Source organism: Trichosurus vulpecula, chromosome 9, assembly GCF_011100635.1.
Source record: "Trichosurus vulpecula isolate mTriVul1 chromosome 9, mTriVul1.pri, whole genome shotgun sequence".
Classification (NCBI taxonomy): Eukaryota; Metazoa; Chordata; class Mammalia; order Diprotodontia; family Phalangeridae; genus Trichosurus; species Trichosurus vulpecula.
This window is the reverse complement of record NC_050581.1, coordinates 173,208,605-173,223,979: the sequence shown is the minus strand read 5'-3', so window position 1 is coordinate 173,223,979 and position 15,375 is coordinate 173,208,605. Positions and strand designations below refer to the sequence as shown.

Genomic DNA, 15,375 nt, shown 5'->3' with positions numbered 1-15,375 from the left:
CATGGACACCACCAAGACAGAGACTTTAATACTGAAGCCAAGAGTTTCAAGGAAGCCTCAAGGAGATGTGGGAGATTCCTCTGTCACCTCAGTGAGGCTCTTTTCCTTCCAAGTGGTGCATTTTGCTTCCTCTACAAAGTGCACAAAGCAGGTTTTGATGGCTTATGCCATTGTAGGCTTTCTGAAAACCTGTGTATTGGTTCGTTTGGGGCTGTTTTTTTCAAAGTTGAGAGGCAGCCCATAGAGCACTGACTTGGAGTCAATAAAAGCCTCGGTTCCAATCCTATTTTAACTATTTACTCCCCATGGGATTTAAGGCAAGTCAAATCACCTCACTAGGTTCCAGTTTCCTCCTCTATAAAATCAGAGTTGGACTAGATGGCCCCTTCAAGGTCTAGATTTATGAACCTTCCATCATTGTTTGCTGTATTTATTTACTGGGCACAGGATCTATGGGTGTGGGCAATAGGATGTATTCATGTACTTTTTAAGCATTCTCTACATGCATTTTGAAAGTAGTTAAAAAGCTGGAATCAACAAGGCCTGGAATCAAATCATAGGATGGTAGATTTAGAGACAGGAAGGATCTTAGAGGTCAGAGTTCAACCCATGAGGAAACTGAGACCCTGAGAAGATAAATGGCTTGTCCACAGTCCCATGGGTAGTAAGCATCAAAGTCAGAATTTGAACACAGGTCCTTCAACTCCAAATTCGACTCTCCACCAAACCCCCTCTGCCTCTTAAGTCCTGCCTCTCACAAATAAACTGTGTGGCAGTGGGGATATCCTTAGATGTCTCAGTGCCTGGGCAATCATCCAACACACTAAACTTCAGAGGAGTCATGGTTATGCATTGGGGAAAGGTATTTTTTAATCAAAAGTGTAGGTGATGCAGTGAAGAGAATGCTGGATCTAGAGTCAGGGAGTTTCATCTTTATGAGTTCGAATCTGACCTCAGCCACTTACTAGCTGGGCAACCCTGGGAAAGTCACTTAACCCTGTTTGCCTCAGTTTCCTCATCTGTAAAATGAGCTGGAGAGGGAAATGGCAAACCACTCCAGGATCTTTGCCAAGAAAACCCCAAATAGGGTCACGAAGAGTCAGACACAGCTGAAATAACTTAACAACAACCCACCCCCACATCAATCAAATCACAGTTATGCACCCTCAGCAAGTCCAAAGTACATTTTGCTACCTATAAAATAGGAGTACCAGTAATGCTTACCTCACAGGTTTATTTTAAAGATCAAATGATGTGATATGTACAAAGTGCTTTGCAAATCTTAAAGCACTACGTGTGGCTGTTATTACATTCATGTCTCTCATAATGGAAAAAAACTAAAATAAGAGCTTAGTAATTTAAAAGCATCCACTGAAGTCTAAGCAATAAGGCACTTGGGGCAGCAAGCGATGCATTTCATCCCCACAGTCAAAAGACCAGCAGGCCTTGAAACCAAAAACAGGAAACCATATGAAACAACATCTTTCCATAAACAAGCAAGAGGGGGAAAAGACCTACTTTATATGGGCATTGTGGGTCTTTGTCACAGACTGCAGCAAGATGTCTATTGTTGTGGAGAAAGTAAGGAATGTGCTCTTCGGGCAAGTGAAGGTTCCAGTTGGCGGATGACAATGCCCCTGGAAGGTCTTTCAGGTGAGATGCTTCATCTTGGTTGCTCCCCAGAACGTCATAGAGCAGCACCCCAAACACAAGCAGCCTTAGCATTGTAACCAGGGAAGAAAGCCTGCCATTCAAATGGAAATGCATCATTAATTCACTTCCCTTGATTCTATTAAAGTGCCCAAAAAGCACTAGATTTAGAGTCAAAGCGCCCAGGTTCCTATCTTGGCTATCACCTCACATCTCAGAGACAAATTTTCCCCAAGTGAGGAGATTGGATGGATGACCATCCTAGCTCCAGGGCTAGAATTCTATGATCATCTTGCACTGGGTTTATGTAATGGGCTGGTTCATCACCTGTATCACATCCTTTGCGTGTGAGTATCCCCTGGAGCCTTATTGTGAGTCCTTTGCTCTCTCTAGATCTTCTTTCTTAGTGACCTCATGTACTCCCATGGGCTTTGTTATCATCTCTGTCTGAATATCTAGACCCAGTCTTCTCTCCCAAGCTGCAGCCCCCTATCACCAAGTTCCCATTAGACATTTCAAACTCAACGCCTTGGAGACATCTCAATTTCAACCTGTTCAAAACAGAACTAATTTCTTTTCCCCAGAACCCACCCCCTCTTCTGAAATTCCTACATCCTTCAAGGGCCCAACAATACTGCTAGCCTCCCAAATTCACAACCTTGGTGTCACATACATAGCTTGCTTTGTATATATTTATTTGTATCTCGCCTCCCCCATAAAAGTGTAAGCTCCACAAGGGCAGGGACTGTCTTTTGCCTCTTTTTGTATCCCCAATGCTTAGTATAGTGCCTGGCACATAGTAGGCACTTCATAAATGTTTACTGAATAGAGTAGAATCCTCAGCTCCTCATTCTCACTCATCCCATAAATCCAATCAATTGTCTAATCGTATCATTTCTACCTTCCCAACATTTCTCATATCTATCCCCACTCCTGATATCCCCTTTGTCTGCATTTACAGACAGCAAGCTAGTCAAGGCCTTAATCACCTCTCACCTGAACTACTGTAATAGGCTCATAATTGGTCTCTTTACCTCAAGTCTCTCTGGACTCCAATCTTCCCTCTGAACAGTTCCCAAAGGGCAGGTCTGACCATGTGTCACTACCATCCACAAAAAACTCCAGTGGTTCCCTATTCTCCCTCTATTAGCAAACATTAGGTCCTCTGTCTGCCTTTCTGGCCCTGGCCTACCTTTCCAGACTCATTACATTTTACTCCCCTTCAGAACTTTTCACAAGCCTGGCAAGCCTCACAAGACTACAACTGGTCTTTGTCTTCCTCATACAAGACACTCCATTTCCCACCTCCACCTTTGCACTAGAATACACTGGCTTCTCACCTCTGTCCCTTTCAAATCTCTAACATCCTTAGAAACTAAGTTCAAATACCACCTTCTACATGAAGCCTTTCTATTCTGCCCAAAGCTATTAGTGCCTTCCACTCTTCCCCCCAAAAACATTACCTGCATGATACCTTTTCCTCCACTTCTCTTTCCCAATTTGCCCATTTATAACAAGTTGCAGATTACTCATACCTATTATGTGCTTTTCCAAAACCTTCCTAACACTAACTTTAGTCCTGGGCAACAGACTATAAATCTCAGTTGGTCTAATTTATAACCATTTGAGTGAATTTCTCAGTAGTTGGAACTTTTGCATATATCAAATACAGTATATGCTCCATAAGGACCTTATTCCAGATTCACTTTTTTAAAAAAATGTTATTTTCTTATTATAAAAATTCACTTTCCTTCCCATCAATTCACTTTCCTACTTCCCCCCGCCCCCACTTTTCTCATAGGGAAAGAATGTTTTTGCCAGGACACCTCTGCCATATTGTGTCGGAGGAGGAGGGAATTCAATGCACCACTGATTTTAATATTAGCCTTCACTAACAAAATTGGGGGAGAGTAGATTTTAGAAAGATGCTGATATGTTTAGGCCAATCCAGAAGGTCATTTTATCGCAAATACACAGGGGAAAGCCAGTATTGACCTGAGGTCAGCAGTGGTGACCTTCGCATTTCCTCTCCTCTGTGGTTCACAGGGCTTAGGGTGCCAAGTAGAGCCAAAGGGGAAGGAGGTCTGGGCTGGTTTTCATTAATGTCTTTATTTGGAACTGTCATCTTAGAGTGATCTGATTACAATTTTACAGATGGACTCTATTAATAATGACAAATAAGAAAAAGTTATTTTACCAATTTAATCTCAGAAGTTCAGAAGCTGCGGGTGATGTTCTTAAGAGTCTAAAACCTATAAAGAAAGAAGTACAATAGCAGTGAAAAGTGGGTCAAGTTTTTCTGTTTGGTAACTGTGGGGCAGTGAGAAGGACACTGATTTTGGAGTTCAAGACCAGCTCATGACTACCTGTGCCATTTTTACCGGGTCATGTCAACTATCTGGGCCTCAGTTTCCTCATCTATAAAAATCAAGAAGTTAGACAAGATGATCTCCGAGATCCCATCTAGTTCCAAGATCTTACGACCCCACGAAAAATGCCCCCCTTTTCACTCACTTTTAGTCACATCTGACTCTTTATAACCCCATTTGGGGTTTTCTTGGCAGATACTGGAGTGGAGCCATTTTCTTCTCCAGCTCATATTACAGATGAGGAAACGGAGGCAAACAGGGTTAAGTGGCTTGCTCAAAGTCACAGAGCTACTAAGCATCTAAGGCTGGAGTTGAGCTCATAAAGATGAGTCTTCCTGACTCTAGGGCTGGCACTCTATCCACTGCACCACCTAGCTGCCTTTAATGCCATTAATATCTGTTAGAGAACATTTTTAAATTATTTAATTCTATTATTAAAACTAATTTGAAGAGAAAATTTTATTTTTGAAATTTTCTTTTATTTTCATTATGAGCTTGACAGATATCAACAAACATGAAGAAAAAAAAAGACACCATGAAACTCCATCCTGCACAGCTTTTGTTTCAATACACTAAACTTAATCCTATCAAATCACTTGTTTTGACCCTCTAAGATAGGAATCACATCAGCCAGAGATGGGGGTCTGGAAGGGGCTCAGAAGCCATTTAGGCCAAGGCCCTCATGTCACAGTTGAGGGAACTGTGGCCTAACTACCTGAAGTGACTTGACTAAGATTACACAGGTGGTAAAAAAAAAAAAAAAGGGCCCAAAGTAGGATATGAACCCAGGACATTTGACTCCGGTCACTTCTGCTCTATCCACTACTTCCCATATACTTAAAGGACCATATCAGATGAGGTGTGTGTGTGTGTGTGTGTGTGTGTGTGTGTGTGTAATCGGATTGCTTGCCATCTCAGGGAGGGGAGGGGGAAGGGAGGTATAGAATTTGGAACTCAAAACTTAAAAAAAGTTTAAAAGAATTGCTTCGACATGTAATATATTATGTATACACACACATATATAGACAGATATAGATATATAACTTTAGGGTTTATAAAGGACCTTAGAGAGCTTATCATCTCACTTGATCCTGACAGCAGCACTGTGAGACAGGTACTACACGTTTGATCGTCCTCACTTTACATATGAAGAAACTGGGGCTCAGAGAGTTTGTGTGACCCGGCCTGGGTTACCCAACTTGTAAATGTCAGAGACAAATTTAAATCCAAGTTTTCTGCATCCCAAGTCTGCTGTGCTAAGGGGCCACAATAGCAAGCCCTAATGACCCTGCGAAGCAATGAACATTTTTGTTTCTGGCTCATGCTTAGACTAAGACTCAACGAATCCCGTGTTTTACCCAAATTGGTATCCCACACTGGGAACTCACCGCCGTGTGACAAGCCTGGTACTCATTTCTTATTGATTCCCTATCACTGCTCCCAAAGTTTCTCCTTTTCCCTCAAGCCCCACAATGTCCTTCAGAGGATGCCCCCACTGTCTTCACTGCAAAGACTAAGACTAGACAAGTAGGACAGTGTACAGAACAATAAATTTGGAGTCAAAGGACCTGGGTTCAAATCCTGACTAAGCCACATACCACCTGTGTGACCTTGGGCCAGTCAAATAACCTCTCTAAGCCACAGTTCCTCATCTGTAATACGGGGATAACAATGGCCCTTACCTCACATGGCTCTTGTAAGGATCAAATATGTTTGTAAAGCACTGGCAAACTTAAAGGGCCATGCAGAAGTCAGCCCGAACCTCATCAGAGTCATAATGGTTTGGCTTTTATTTCGATCCAGATTCACGGTCAGGTCATTCAGTCTCACATTCCTCTTCGGTAAAATGTGGACAATAGTTGTGGTGATGACCAAACGAGATATTTGTGAAACACTCTGCAAACCCTAAAGCATCGTCTACACGTGTGGGGAGATCCCACCACCAACGGAGACAGAGATATGTAACTCACAGTCTTAGCAGTCTGCCTGGTTTAAGTGATTTATCCAGGGTCACAAAGCTAGAATGTGTTCACAGGCAGGACTTGAATCCGGATCTTCAGAGACTATGCCTTCTCTAAAGTCAGAATGTTTGTCCAAATTCTTTCCCCCCTTGACTGTTCTGACCCTAACAAAATCCACAAATACAAGGAGTTCCTTATGGAAGTTCAGCGCTGAGGTCATGGGAGAAAAGCAGAGAAGCCTGATCAGAACCTTGGCTCCCTGCCTGGGACATGTACCCACGAGTCCTAGGCAGAGGAAGCTGGCTGCTGCCGAAAAAGTGGGCCCTGGGGCGCCTGGCAGCCTTCCTTCAAAGAGCCCACAGGGCTGGGGAGAGATTTTTTCCCAGTAGGTTGGGGAACAACAGCTCAGGAGTTGTTTGGAAAAGGGCTACTTTTCTCTGGTTTGTCCCTAAGTGTTCATGCCACCCATTTTATTTCTACACCAGCCAGAAGAAAGGAAAAGAGGTTGCAAGGGAAGGGAGGGGGAAGAATTAGGGGAAAGAGAGAGAGAGAAGCAAAAGAGTGTACAGAGGGGCACAACTGAGATGATACCTACCTTACTGGGTTACTGTGGGAGCAAGCCTGCTACAGTCGGAAAGAAACCACCCAATTTACATTCAGAGGACATAGGTTTAAATTCTGGTTCTACCTGTGTGACATTAGGCAAGTTACTAAACATCTCTGGGCCTTGGCTCTGTAAAAATAAATGGGTTAGACCAGATTACCTCTAAGGTTCATTCCACCCCTACATCTAAGATCCCAAAGCCTCCAGAAAAACAGAAAGGAACAGTACACAGAACCAGCTAATTCCCTCTCAAACATCACTCCAGCCAACCCCTCTCCCTTGCTCCTACAATGAAACAAAGTCCCACTGCTAGTCAAAAGAGCCCCTACTGATGATGAGCAGAGGATGTCCAAATTTCCCACAATCCTTCCCCACCCTCCCACCGCCTGTCCCCGGCCCCCGTCCGTCTGTCTGTCTGTCCATCTGTCTCTCTCTCTCTCTGTCTCTTCCCCCCCCCCCCCGCCCTCCTTCTCCCTTCTTTCCTTCTTCCCTCTCCTCCCTCTCTCTTCTCTCTCTTCCAATGCTGAGAACCCTTTCTCACGCTCAGGTCCTGCCCTTGACACCGGGCCAAAGCAGCCTCCCTTCAGCGCACCAGCCAAAAGCTGGGACTTAGCTGGCGAAAGGAAGGAAAGGAGACTTCGGCTAGCCCGCCTCGGGTCCCCAGGGTACCAGGGGGTCTTAGCTGCGGAGCCTTGGCAAGTGCGAAGGCAGTCCTGGAGGCAGGACATCCCCTGAGCCCACGCCACCGGCCGGGCAGGATGGGAGCTGAGCCCCCGAGGCCCCTTTCCGCGCAGCTCCCGGACGGGACAGCATGGGACGGGCCGAAGAGTTGCCCTGGGCAGAGCCCGGGAGGGGACAAGGTGCAGCCGGGAGCCGATGGGGTAGGAGGCGAGCCCGGGAGTCCGGCCGGACACGCCAGCCGGCTGCGCCCCGCGCGCCCGAGACTAGCCGAGCCCGGCCGGCCAGTGGGGAAGCTGGGGAGCTGGGAGGGAGAAGCGGCGGCGGCCGCAGGCTGGAGGAGGAGGGGTAGGAGAGCTGGGCGCTCCCGGTCCGGCAACCGGAGAGCGTCGCAAGAGCCCGAGCCAAGCACCGGGGAGCCGTGGCAAGCGCTGGGAGATACCGCGTCAGGGGCGCAGAGCCCCGGAGCGAGCGCGTCCCACCTGGAGCCCAAGGACCGGCGGCCGTGGAGGTGGCGGCGGCGAAGGAGGAGGAGGAGGCGGCGCCTGGGGCTAGCTCTCGAGGAGGAGGAGGAGGTAGTGGTGGAGGTGGAGAAAGAGGAGGAGGAGGGAGTCGTCATAACCGGCCCCGGGAGCTCACCGGAAACCTCAGGCGCCCAGGGCCCACAGCTGGGCCAGGGGGCGCCCAGGAGCCGTCCCCGACACCTTCCCGGGGAGCGCGTCGGATCCGCCCTCCCTGTGCCTAGCCTCTAGGGCGGCAGGATGGCAAACGCCCAAGCCAGGCCGGGCCGCCGCCAGCAGCTGCTTGTCCTGCCCGAGATCCTGGGCAGAGGGGTCAGCAACCCCACCCAAACGAGGTTTGTTCTGAGAAGCCCGCAGCGAGCCTTCCTGGAGCTGGAAGCCGGATCCCAAGTTGAACCTAGCCTAGTTTCTCGCCCTTTCTTCCCCTTGTCCCAGTCCCGCCCCCAACTTGGGGGACAAGGAATGGGGAGAGCCTCGCCCAGTCGTTTCTTCTTTCCTGCTCACCCTCTACCTCCTCTTTATACTCTTGAACGTCGTGATCCTTTTTAAAAAGAGCCAATCATCGTCTCTTTGCCCCCGCATCACTCAGATTTTTTCCATCGTGTTTATACCTTTCCAAGTATGTTATTAGTTTGATTTGGCCTGAAATAATTTAGCTCTGATTCAATTCACAGGATCATAGGATCATAGGATGGATGGTAGCAGATATAGAGCCGGCAAGGACCTGAAAAGCCATGTAGAACAAGCCCCTAAACTATGAGGAAAGTAAGACCCAAAGAAACTGAAGGGACTTGACCAGGGTCAGGCATCATCAAGGAAGGAATCTGAACTTGGGTCCTCAAAAATTTGATTTAAGGGAGGTGGAGCTGCAAAAAGTCATCAGCCTCACTCTCTCCTCCAGAGTCATCAAAGTCCAGGGGTGAGACATAAGTCAAGATGACTGAGGTAGTCCAGCATACAGTGGGTGACCATGGCCTTTTTAGACTAAGGTCTTTCCCAGGTCTCAGTTTGTCTTTGGCAATGCCCATTCAATGGTACCAATTGAGACAAGAGATGGCTGGTACCTAGAAAACACTTAAGAAATGTTTGTTAGGACTGACTGATTGGTTTCCAGGAGGCAGAAATGAGGAAGGAGAGAATTCTAGTCATGGAGTTCAGAGAAGGCAGGCCAGTCTCATAGAGTAAGGTATAAAAATCATGGAAAGGCAGAAAGGGGCCAGGTTATGGAGCGCTTTAAAAGCCAGAGGATTTTACATTTGATTTTGGAGGTAATTGGGAACCACTAGAGTCTGTTGAATGGGGTGATGGTTAACAGAGTCAGATTTGCCATTGAGGAAGATCAATTTGACAGGTGAGTGGAGGATGAAGTAGAGTGGATCAGAGGCAGGGAGATCAAGCTGAAATAGTCCAGGTGTGAGGTGATGAAGGCCTGCACCAGCCTGGTGGCAGTGTTAAGAGGACAGAAGGGAGTATATATGAGATATTACAAAGATAGAATCAACAGGGAGAGAAGCCGAGTATTACCCCTAGGTTGTGAGCCTGATTGATTGGGATGATGGTAATACCCTTAAAAACAACAGGCAAGGTAGGAAGAGGAGAAAGACAAGAAGTCAGTTCAGTAAGTTAAGTTTGAGGTATCCATGGGACAACCAGGTCAAGATATCCAGTTCAGGAGGTTAGTTCAGTTGGGTTGGATAAAAAGATCTGAGAATAATCATCATAGAAATGATAGTTGAATCCATGGGAGCTGATGAGATCACCAATCAATATAATATAGGAGAAGAAAAAAGAGCCCAGGATAGAACTTTGGGCAATACCTACATTTAGTGTTGTAACTTCAATGAAGACCCAGTAGAGGAGACTGAGAAGCAGTCGGACAAATTAAAGAGCCAGGAGAAAGTAGTGTCATAAAAGCGTAAAAAGTAGACATTATAAAGATGATCAGTGGTATTAAAAGGCCAAAGACAAGTTAAGGAAGGTAAGGCCAGGGAAAATATCGTTCAATTTAACAATTAAGAGATCATCGGTAACTCCAAAGGACAGTTTCGACTGAATGATGAGGTTGGAAGCCAGACTGCAGAAAGTTAAGAAGGAAGTCAAAAGAAAAAAAAGGAAAGAAATATAAAGACCAGAAAGATAGTTGGAAGTTAGATGGTGGAGGGATTTAAATGGCAAACTCAGGATTTTGTATTTTATCCTATAAGGAACAAGAAACCTCTGAAGATTAATGAAGAGTCCGACACTTTCAGATTTGTGTTGTGGGAGTATCCACTCTGCTGCTGTATGGAAAACGAAATGGAGAGGCGAAGAGACTGGAGGCACAAAAACCAACTGGGAGATTTAAAGTGGTTTAAATGAGGTGATGAAGCTTTGTGAAGAGAAAGATATTGGAGAGGTAGGAGTCATCATCAGCATCATCATGAGTACAGTCAGCATTAATACAGCTTTTCAAGGTTTGCAAAGTGCTTTACGAATGATGCCAGTTTATCCTCACCACAACCATGGGAGGTAGGTGCCATCACTAACCCCATTTCACAGATGAGGAAACTGAGGCAGAGATGTCATTTGCCTAACTAATGAGTCTGAGGCTGGATTTGAATTAAGGTCTTCCTGACTCCACATCCAGTGTTCTATCCACTGCACCACCTAGCTGCCTCACGGTGATTTCATTTGACCTCCTGGAAATAGCTTAATCCCCAAAAATAGGAAGCTCAAAATGGGAATGCAGTTCAAGAATTTAAAAATATCCATGCATTTTGGTAATAACTTACCACTGAAAGTCTTATTTGCCATCTTAAAAAGCCCTAAGATTAATACATTCCATGTATTTCATTCCTGTCACAAACCACCTCATACCATCAGCGTAAAGCTGAAATCCTAGGGATGGAAGCTCCTCATATGGACAACTTTATCAATCAGGCTTTTTGTTTGTTGGGGAAAGGGTATAGGAAGAAGGGAACTGGTCCTGTTATTTCATTGATGATATAAGATTGTTCACCAGGAGTTCCCTTTGCCAGCAAAACCTCAAATCACAATTTCCAATGCTCAATAGAGGTTAAATCCTATTACAGCAAATACAATTACACATGCTAGCAAATGTTAGCACGTTAGCTCCTCAAAGGCAGGGATGGTTTTATATAGCCAGTACCCAGCACAGTGCCCATCATGTGGTTGGTGCTTAGTAAGTTTAATACACTTCCAACCCCCAGACAACCTAAATAAGTTAGAGGCTGTGGGAAGTAATTCCAGGAATGTGAAGTAATTAATTGTCAGAGCCCTTTAGATCTGCTAAAGGAGGGCCTGACTTAGAGGGGAAAAAAACTGTATTAAAGGCTCATGGTTTATTTGATACTCATCCAATCTCATGGCCAATTAAAATAAAGGTAGCAAAGGACAAATACTTTTTTTTTTGCATTTTCCCAACTTACTTGCCACAATGCTACTTTTAGCAAACACAAGAAACATACTGAAGTTTTCCTATCAAATAGTCGAAAATCAATTTTTCTTTTAATTCCAAACTTAAACTGGTTTTCATTTGGTTATATGCTGAGACTTTCTGGCATAAAGATCATGCAGAGAAATTTCTATATCAAGTATGATATTTTAAATGGTTGCATCTGTTTCTAGTGATCACAGGATCATGGATGTTGAGATGAATGGCCGCTAAAGTCCATCAAATCAAATGTTTTCATTTTTCATAAGGAAAATAATGCCAAGAGAAGATCAGTGACTTGTCCAGGGTCACACAGTTAGTTTGCCACCCAACTGAAATCAATGTAAAAACCACTGAAGGACATCAGAAATAGCAATTCACACTAGCTGGGCATTTTATATAATCCCATTGGATCCTCACAGTTTTGCAAGGTAATGTGGGCCAGGAGTTATTCTCCCTATGAAGAATTTTTTTTTAAGTAGCAATTTTTCTCCCAATTACATGTAAAAAGTTTCAACATTCATTTTAAAAATTTTAAGTTCCAAATTCTCTCCCTCCCTCCCTGAGATGGTAAAGGTTATAAGGTATACATGTGAAACCATATGAGTCATTTTTTGGAAGAAAACTAGAACTAAAAAAAAGTGAAAATAGTATGAGTCAGTCGGCATTCAGACTCCATCAGTGTCTTCTCTGGAGGTGGTTAGCATTTTTCATCATGAGTTCTTTGGGATTGTCTTGGATCACTGTATTGCTGAGAACAGCTAAGTCATTCACAGTTGTTGACAGAACAATTTTGCTGTTACTGTGAACAACATTCTCCTGGTTCTGCTCACATCACTTTGCACTGGTTCATGTAACCCTTTCCAAGTTTTTCTGAAATCACCCTGCTCATTTCTTATAGCACAGTAGTATTCCATCACAATCAGCCATTCCCCTCATTTTCAGCCATTCCCATCATTTTCCAATTCCTTTGCCACCACAAAAAGATCTACTGTAAGTATTTTTGTACCTAACGGTCCTTTTATATTTTTTTTTAAATCTTTGTTGCATTGCTAGATCAAAGGGTATTCAGTTTCGTGGCCTTTTTGGGGTAGTTCCAAATTCTCTCCAGAATGGTGGGATCAGTTCACACCACCACCAACAGAACATCAGGGTCCCAATTTTTTCACATCCCTTTCAAATGTGTCCTTTTCCTTTTCTGTCATATAAGCCAATCTGATAGGCATGGGGTGATATTTCAGAGTTGTTTTAATTTGCATTTCTCTAATCAAGTGATTTAGAGCATTTTTTTTCCGTACAATTAAAGATAGCTTTAATTCATGAAGAAATTTCTAAGGCTGAAATGAAATGATCTGCCCAAAGTCATCCAGAGAACATGAAAATTTGGCCTGGAGCCCGGCTTTCCTATGTCTAGGAACTAAGTTCGATAACCACCTCTCCACACTTTGACAGTTCCAAACTTCTCATTCCTCCTCAAGCTTTCCACCCACCCTCTCCTCTCACCCTCAAGCTGTTATCTTTGATGTACAGTGAACTCGGTCTTGAACTAATAAGAGGGCATGGTCAAGAGTCACAGAGGACAGGCAAACACCATAGGTTGTGAACTAACTATATTGCTGGAGCAAATTTCCAAAGTGATGAGATCACAAATGGGTCTTTTAAAGATCCTGGCAAATAGGAGAGATGTCTCAGGTCTAGAAAGGGGCAAGTTTTGTTTTGTAAAACTTGACAAAAAAAAAAAAGTCATGTTTTGCGAACAACATGTAAATGGTAGGTATGAGGTTGGTTTTGATTCCTGGCAAAATTCTAAAATTTATTATCATAACAGGTGGTTTGTAAAGATCTAGAAAGAAAAGATGTGATCACTAAGACTCAGCCTGTCTTCACCAAGACCAGAGCATGGCACTTGGCATGATCAGCAAGATAGTTGTTATACAAACACCTCTAAAGAAAACTCTGTTCCAGAGACAGATTAGTTATAACGGATTCCACGGGAGTCCTTCCTCCCTCCCACCCCCTCACACACAGAAGGTAAATTATGGACTCGTGACTTTATATCAAGGGATTTTAATATTTAGAATTCTCCCTATCACCACCTGGACTACCAGCACAGCTACTATAGCAGCAAATCCAGCTGTAGGAATGCCTCTGCCTGAACACCATACCAATGCTCCCACCCCACAAAGCTGGCACTGGTTCTGCTAGGCTGGGGTGGGGAACCTGTGGCCTTCAGACCACATGCGGCCTTGTAGTAGTAAGGCCTTTTGACTGAATCCAAATTTTAAAAGGCTGCACTTAAGGATCTAGAAGGCCATATGTGGCCTCAAGGCTGCAGGCTCCCCACTCCTGTTAGGCTATCAAAAGGACTAGGGGAGGAAGAGGAATAAGGACAGGCTAAAAACATGGGATGCTTAGAGCAACACTCCAAGCCAAAGACTAGAGAGAAAGTGTTTGGGGCCTGATGGAAAGTCTTAAGACCAGTCCTCTTCCCCCTACCCCGCATCCCCTGGAGGTTACTCAAGGTAGGTATAGGGACGGTGAGTCCTATTAAAGCTAAAAGCCAGGCCTCAGGGGTCTGTGTCCTGGTAGAAAGGGAGGTACTAAAGAATGAGTGATGGGGAATGCAAACAGAAGAGATCAAGAGGAAGAGAGAAGTCCTGAAACAAAAGGAAAATGACGATGACCAACACTGTCTTCATGAAATCACAAAATAGTTTTTAAAGAATAAAAGTCAAAAACAACCTTTGACATAATTGGTTTTGGAATATAGAAGAAAAATAACAAAAAATAAAGTTTAGTATAAAAGTGTTTTACAAAATAAAAACATTTCCTGTGTTTTATTGCTACAAAGGTCTTCAAAATAGCGCACAAGCAGATAAACCAACAGAGAGGATAATTCTGCAAACAGAAGGAAAACTTTGTAAAACCTCAAAGAGAAACTAAAATACTTTAGATAAATACTGAAGGAAGGAAGGAAATGAACATGAAGGAAAATGAATTAATATTGCCTGCATACTAACAAATATTTGTAGAGTACTTAAGGATCGGCAGTGTGCTTTACATATCTCATTTAATCCTCATTTGCCTGGTGAAAAGCTGAATCAAATGGACTCCCCATAACAGCAAAAATTAAATAATAGTTCAAAGTAAAATTCACTAAAAAAATAATAATCGGGGCAGCTAGGTGGCGCAGTGAGTAGAGCACCGGCCCTGGAGTCAGGAGGACCTGAGTTCAAATCGGACCTCAGACACGACACATTTACTAGCTGTGTGACATTGGGCAAGTCACTTAACCCCAATTGCCCTGCCTTCTCCCCTGCCAAAAAAAAAAAGATAAACTAATAATAATAATCAATGATGACCAGATATTAAAGCTCTCAACATATAATTTAAAAACACAATTAGCAAAATAAGTTTACCTGAAGACAGTAAAACTGAAGCTCTCCAAAGCAGAAGTCATGAGAAAGTGAATGAGTTCAGAAAAAAACAAAACCTAAATTGGAGGACGATTTTGAAGAGAAGCAAAAGAAAGTATTGGAACACTGCTTTCTACACAAGCAAACTGGCTTTGAAGATAGACCCTTGGCCTCCCCAAAGAACAGTGCAAATCAAAAAACCTGAAAGTCACGATGCAGGAAATAAAAGGAAAAAAAAATCCATGAATTTTGAAAAGCAGATCATCACACAAATCTCATTTCCTTTCCTGCTAAGATCACTAGACTAGTAGTTCACGAAACTAAGAAAATAATTTACCTAGATTTCAGCAAAGCATTTTACAAAAGTCTCTCAAGGCTACCTTTGTGGACAAGATGGAAAGATGGAGGCTAGAACACAGCGCCCAGAAGAGGGTACAAGACTGGCTGAGTGACTGGCCGTAAAGGGTAATGAATGGGGAGAGATGTCAAATTCCTAAAAGTTGCCATTTATATAACAGCAAAAGTGCTTTATATACATTATTTCACCTACAATCTTCACAATCACCCTCAGAACTGAAATGGTCCTCACTTTACAAATGAGGAAACAAACTCATAGAGGTTGTAACTTCTTCGTAGTAACACAGCCACCAAGCGGCAGAGGCAGATTTTGAACCCAGAGCTCTCCTGACCCCCCAAATCCAGTGGGAGTTCTCTAGTGGACGTCCCCTCCTCCCAAGGATCTG

General features: G+C 43.9%; 1 protein-coding gene across 1 annotated transcript in view; it reads right to left on the bottom strand.

Moving 5' to 3' along the window:
* The window catches only part of EOGT (EGF domain specific O-linked N-acetylglucosamine transferase), a 41,224-nt gene extending 33,413 nt beyond the window's left edge, over nucleotides 1-7,811 (bottom strand). The window contains exons 1-4 of the mRNA XM_036738451.1: nucleotides 7,745-7,811; nucleotides 6,576-6,713; nucleotides 3,848-3,902; nucleotides 1,519-1,744 (exon numbers count right to left, since the gene is read on the bottom strand). Of these exons, the coding sequence (XP_036594346.1) occupies nucleotides 1,519-1,725 (207 nt within the window). The 5' untranslated portion in view covers nucleotides 1,726-1,744; nucleotides 3,848-3,902; nucleotides 6,576-6,713; nucleotides 7,745-7,811. The remainder of the gene's footprint in view (nucleotides 1-1,518; nucleotides 1,745-3,847; nucleotides 3,903-6,575; nucleotides 6,714-7,744) is intronic.
* Between the last annotated feature and the right edge of the window lie 7,564 nt (nucleotides 7,812-15,375).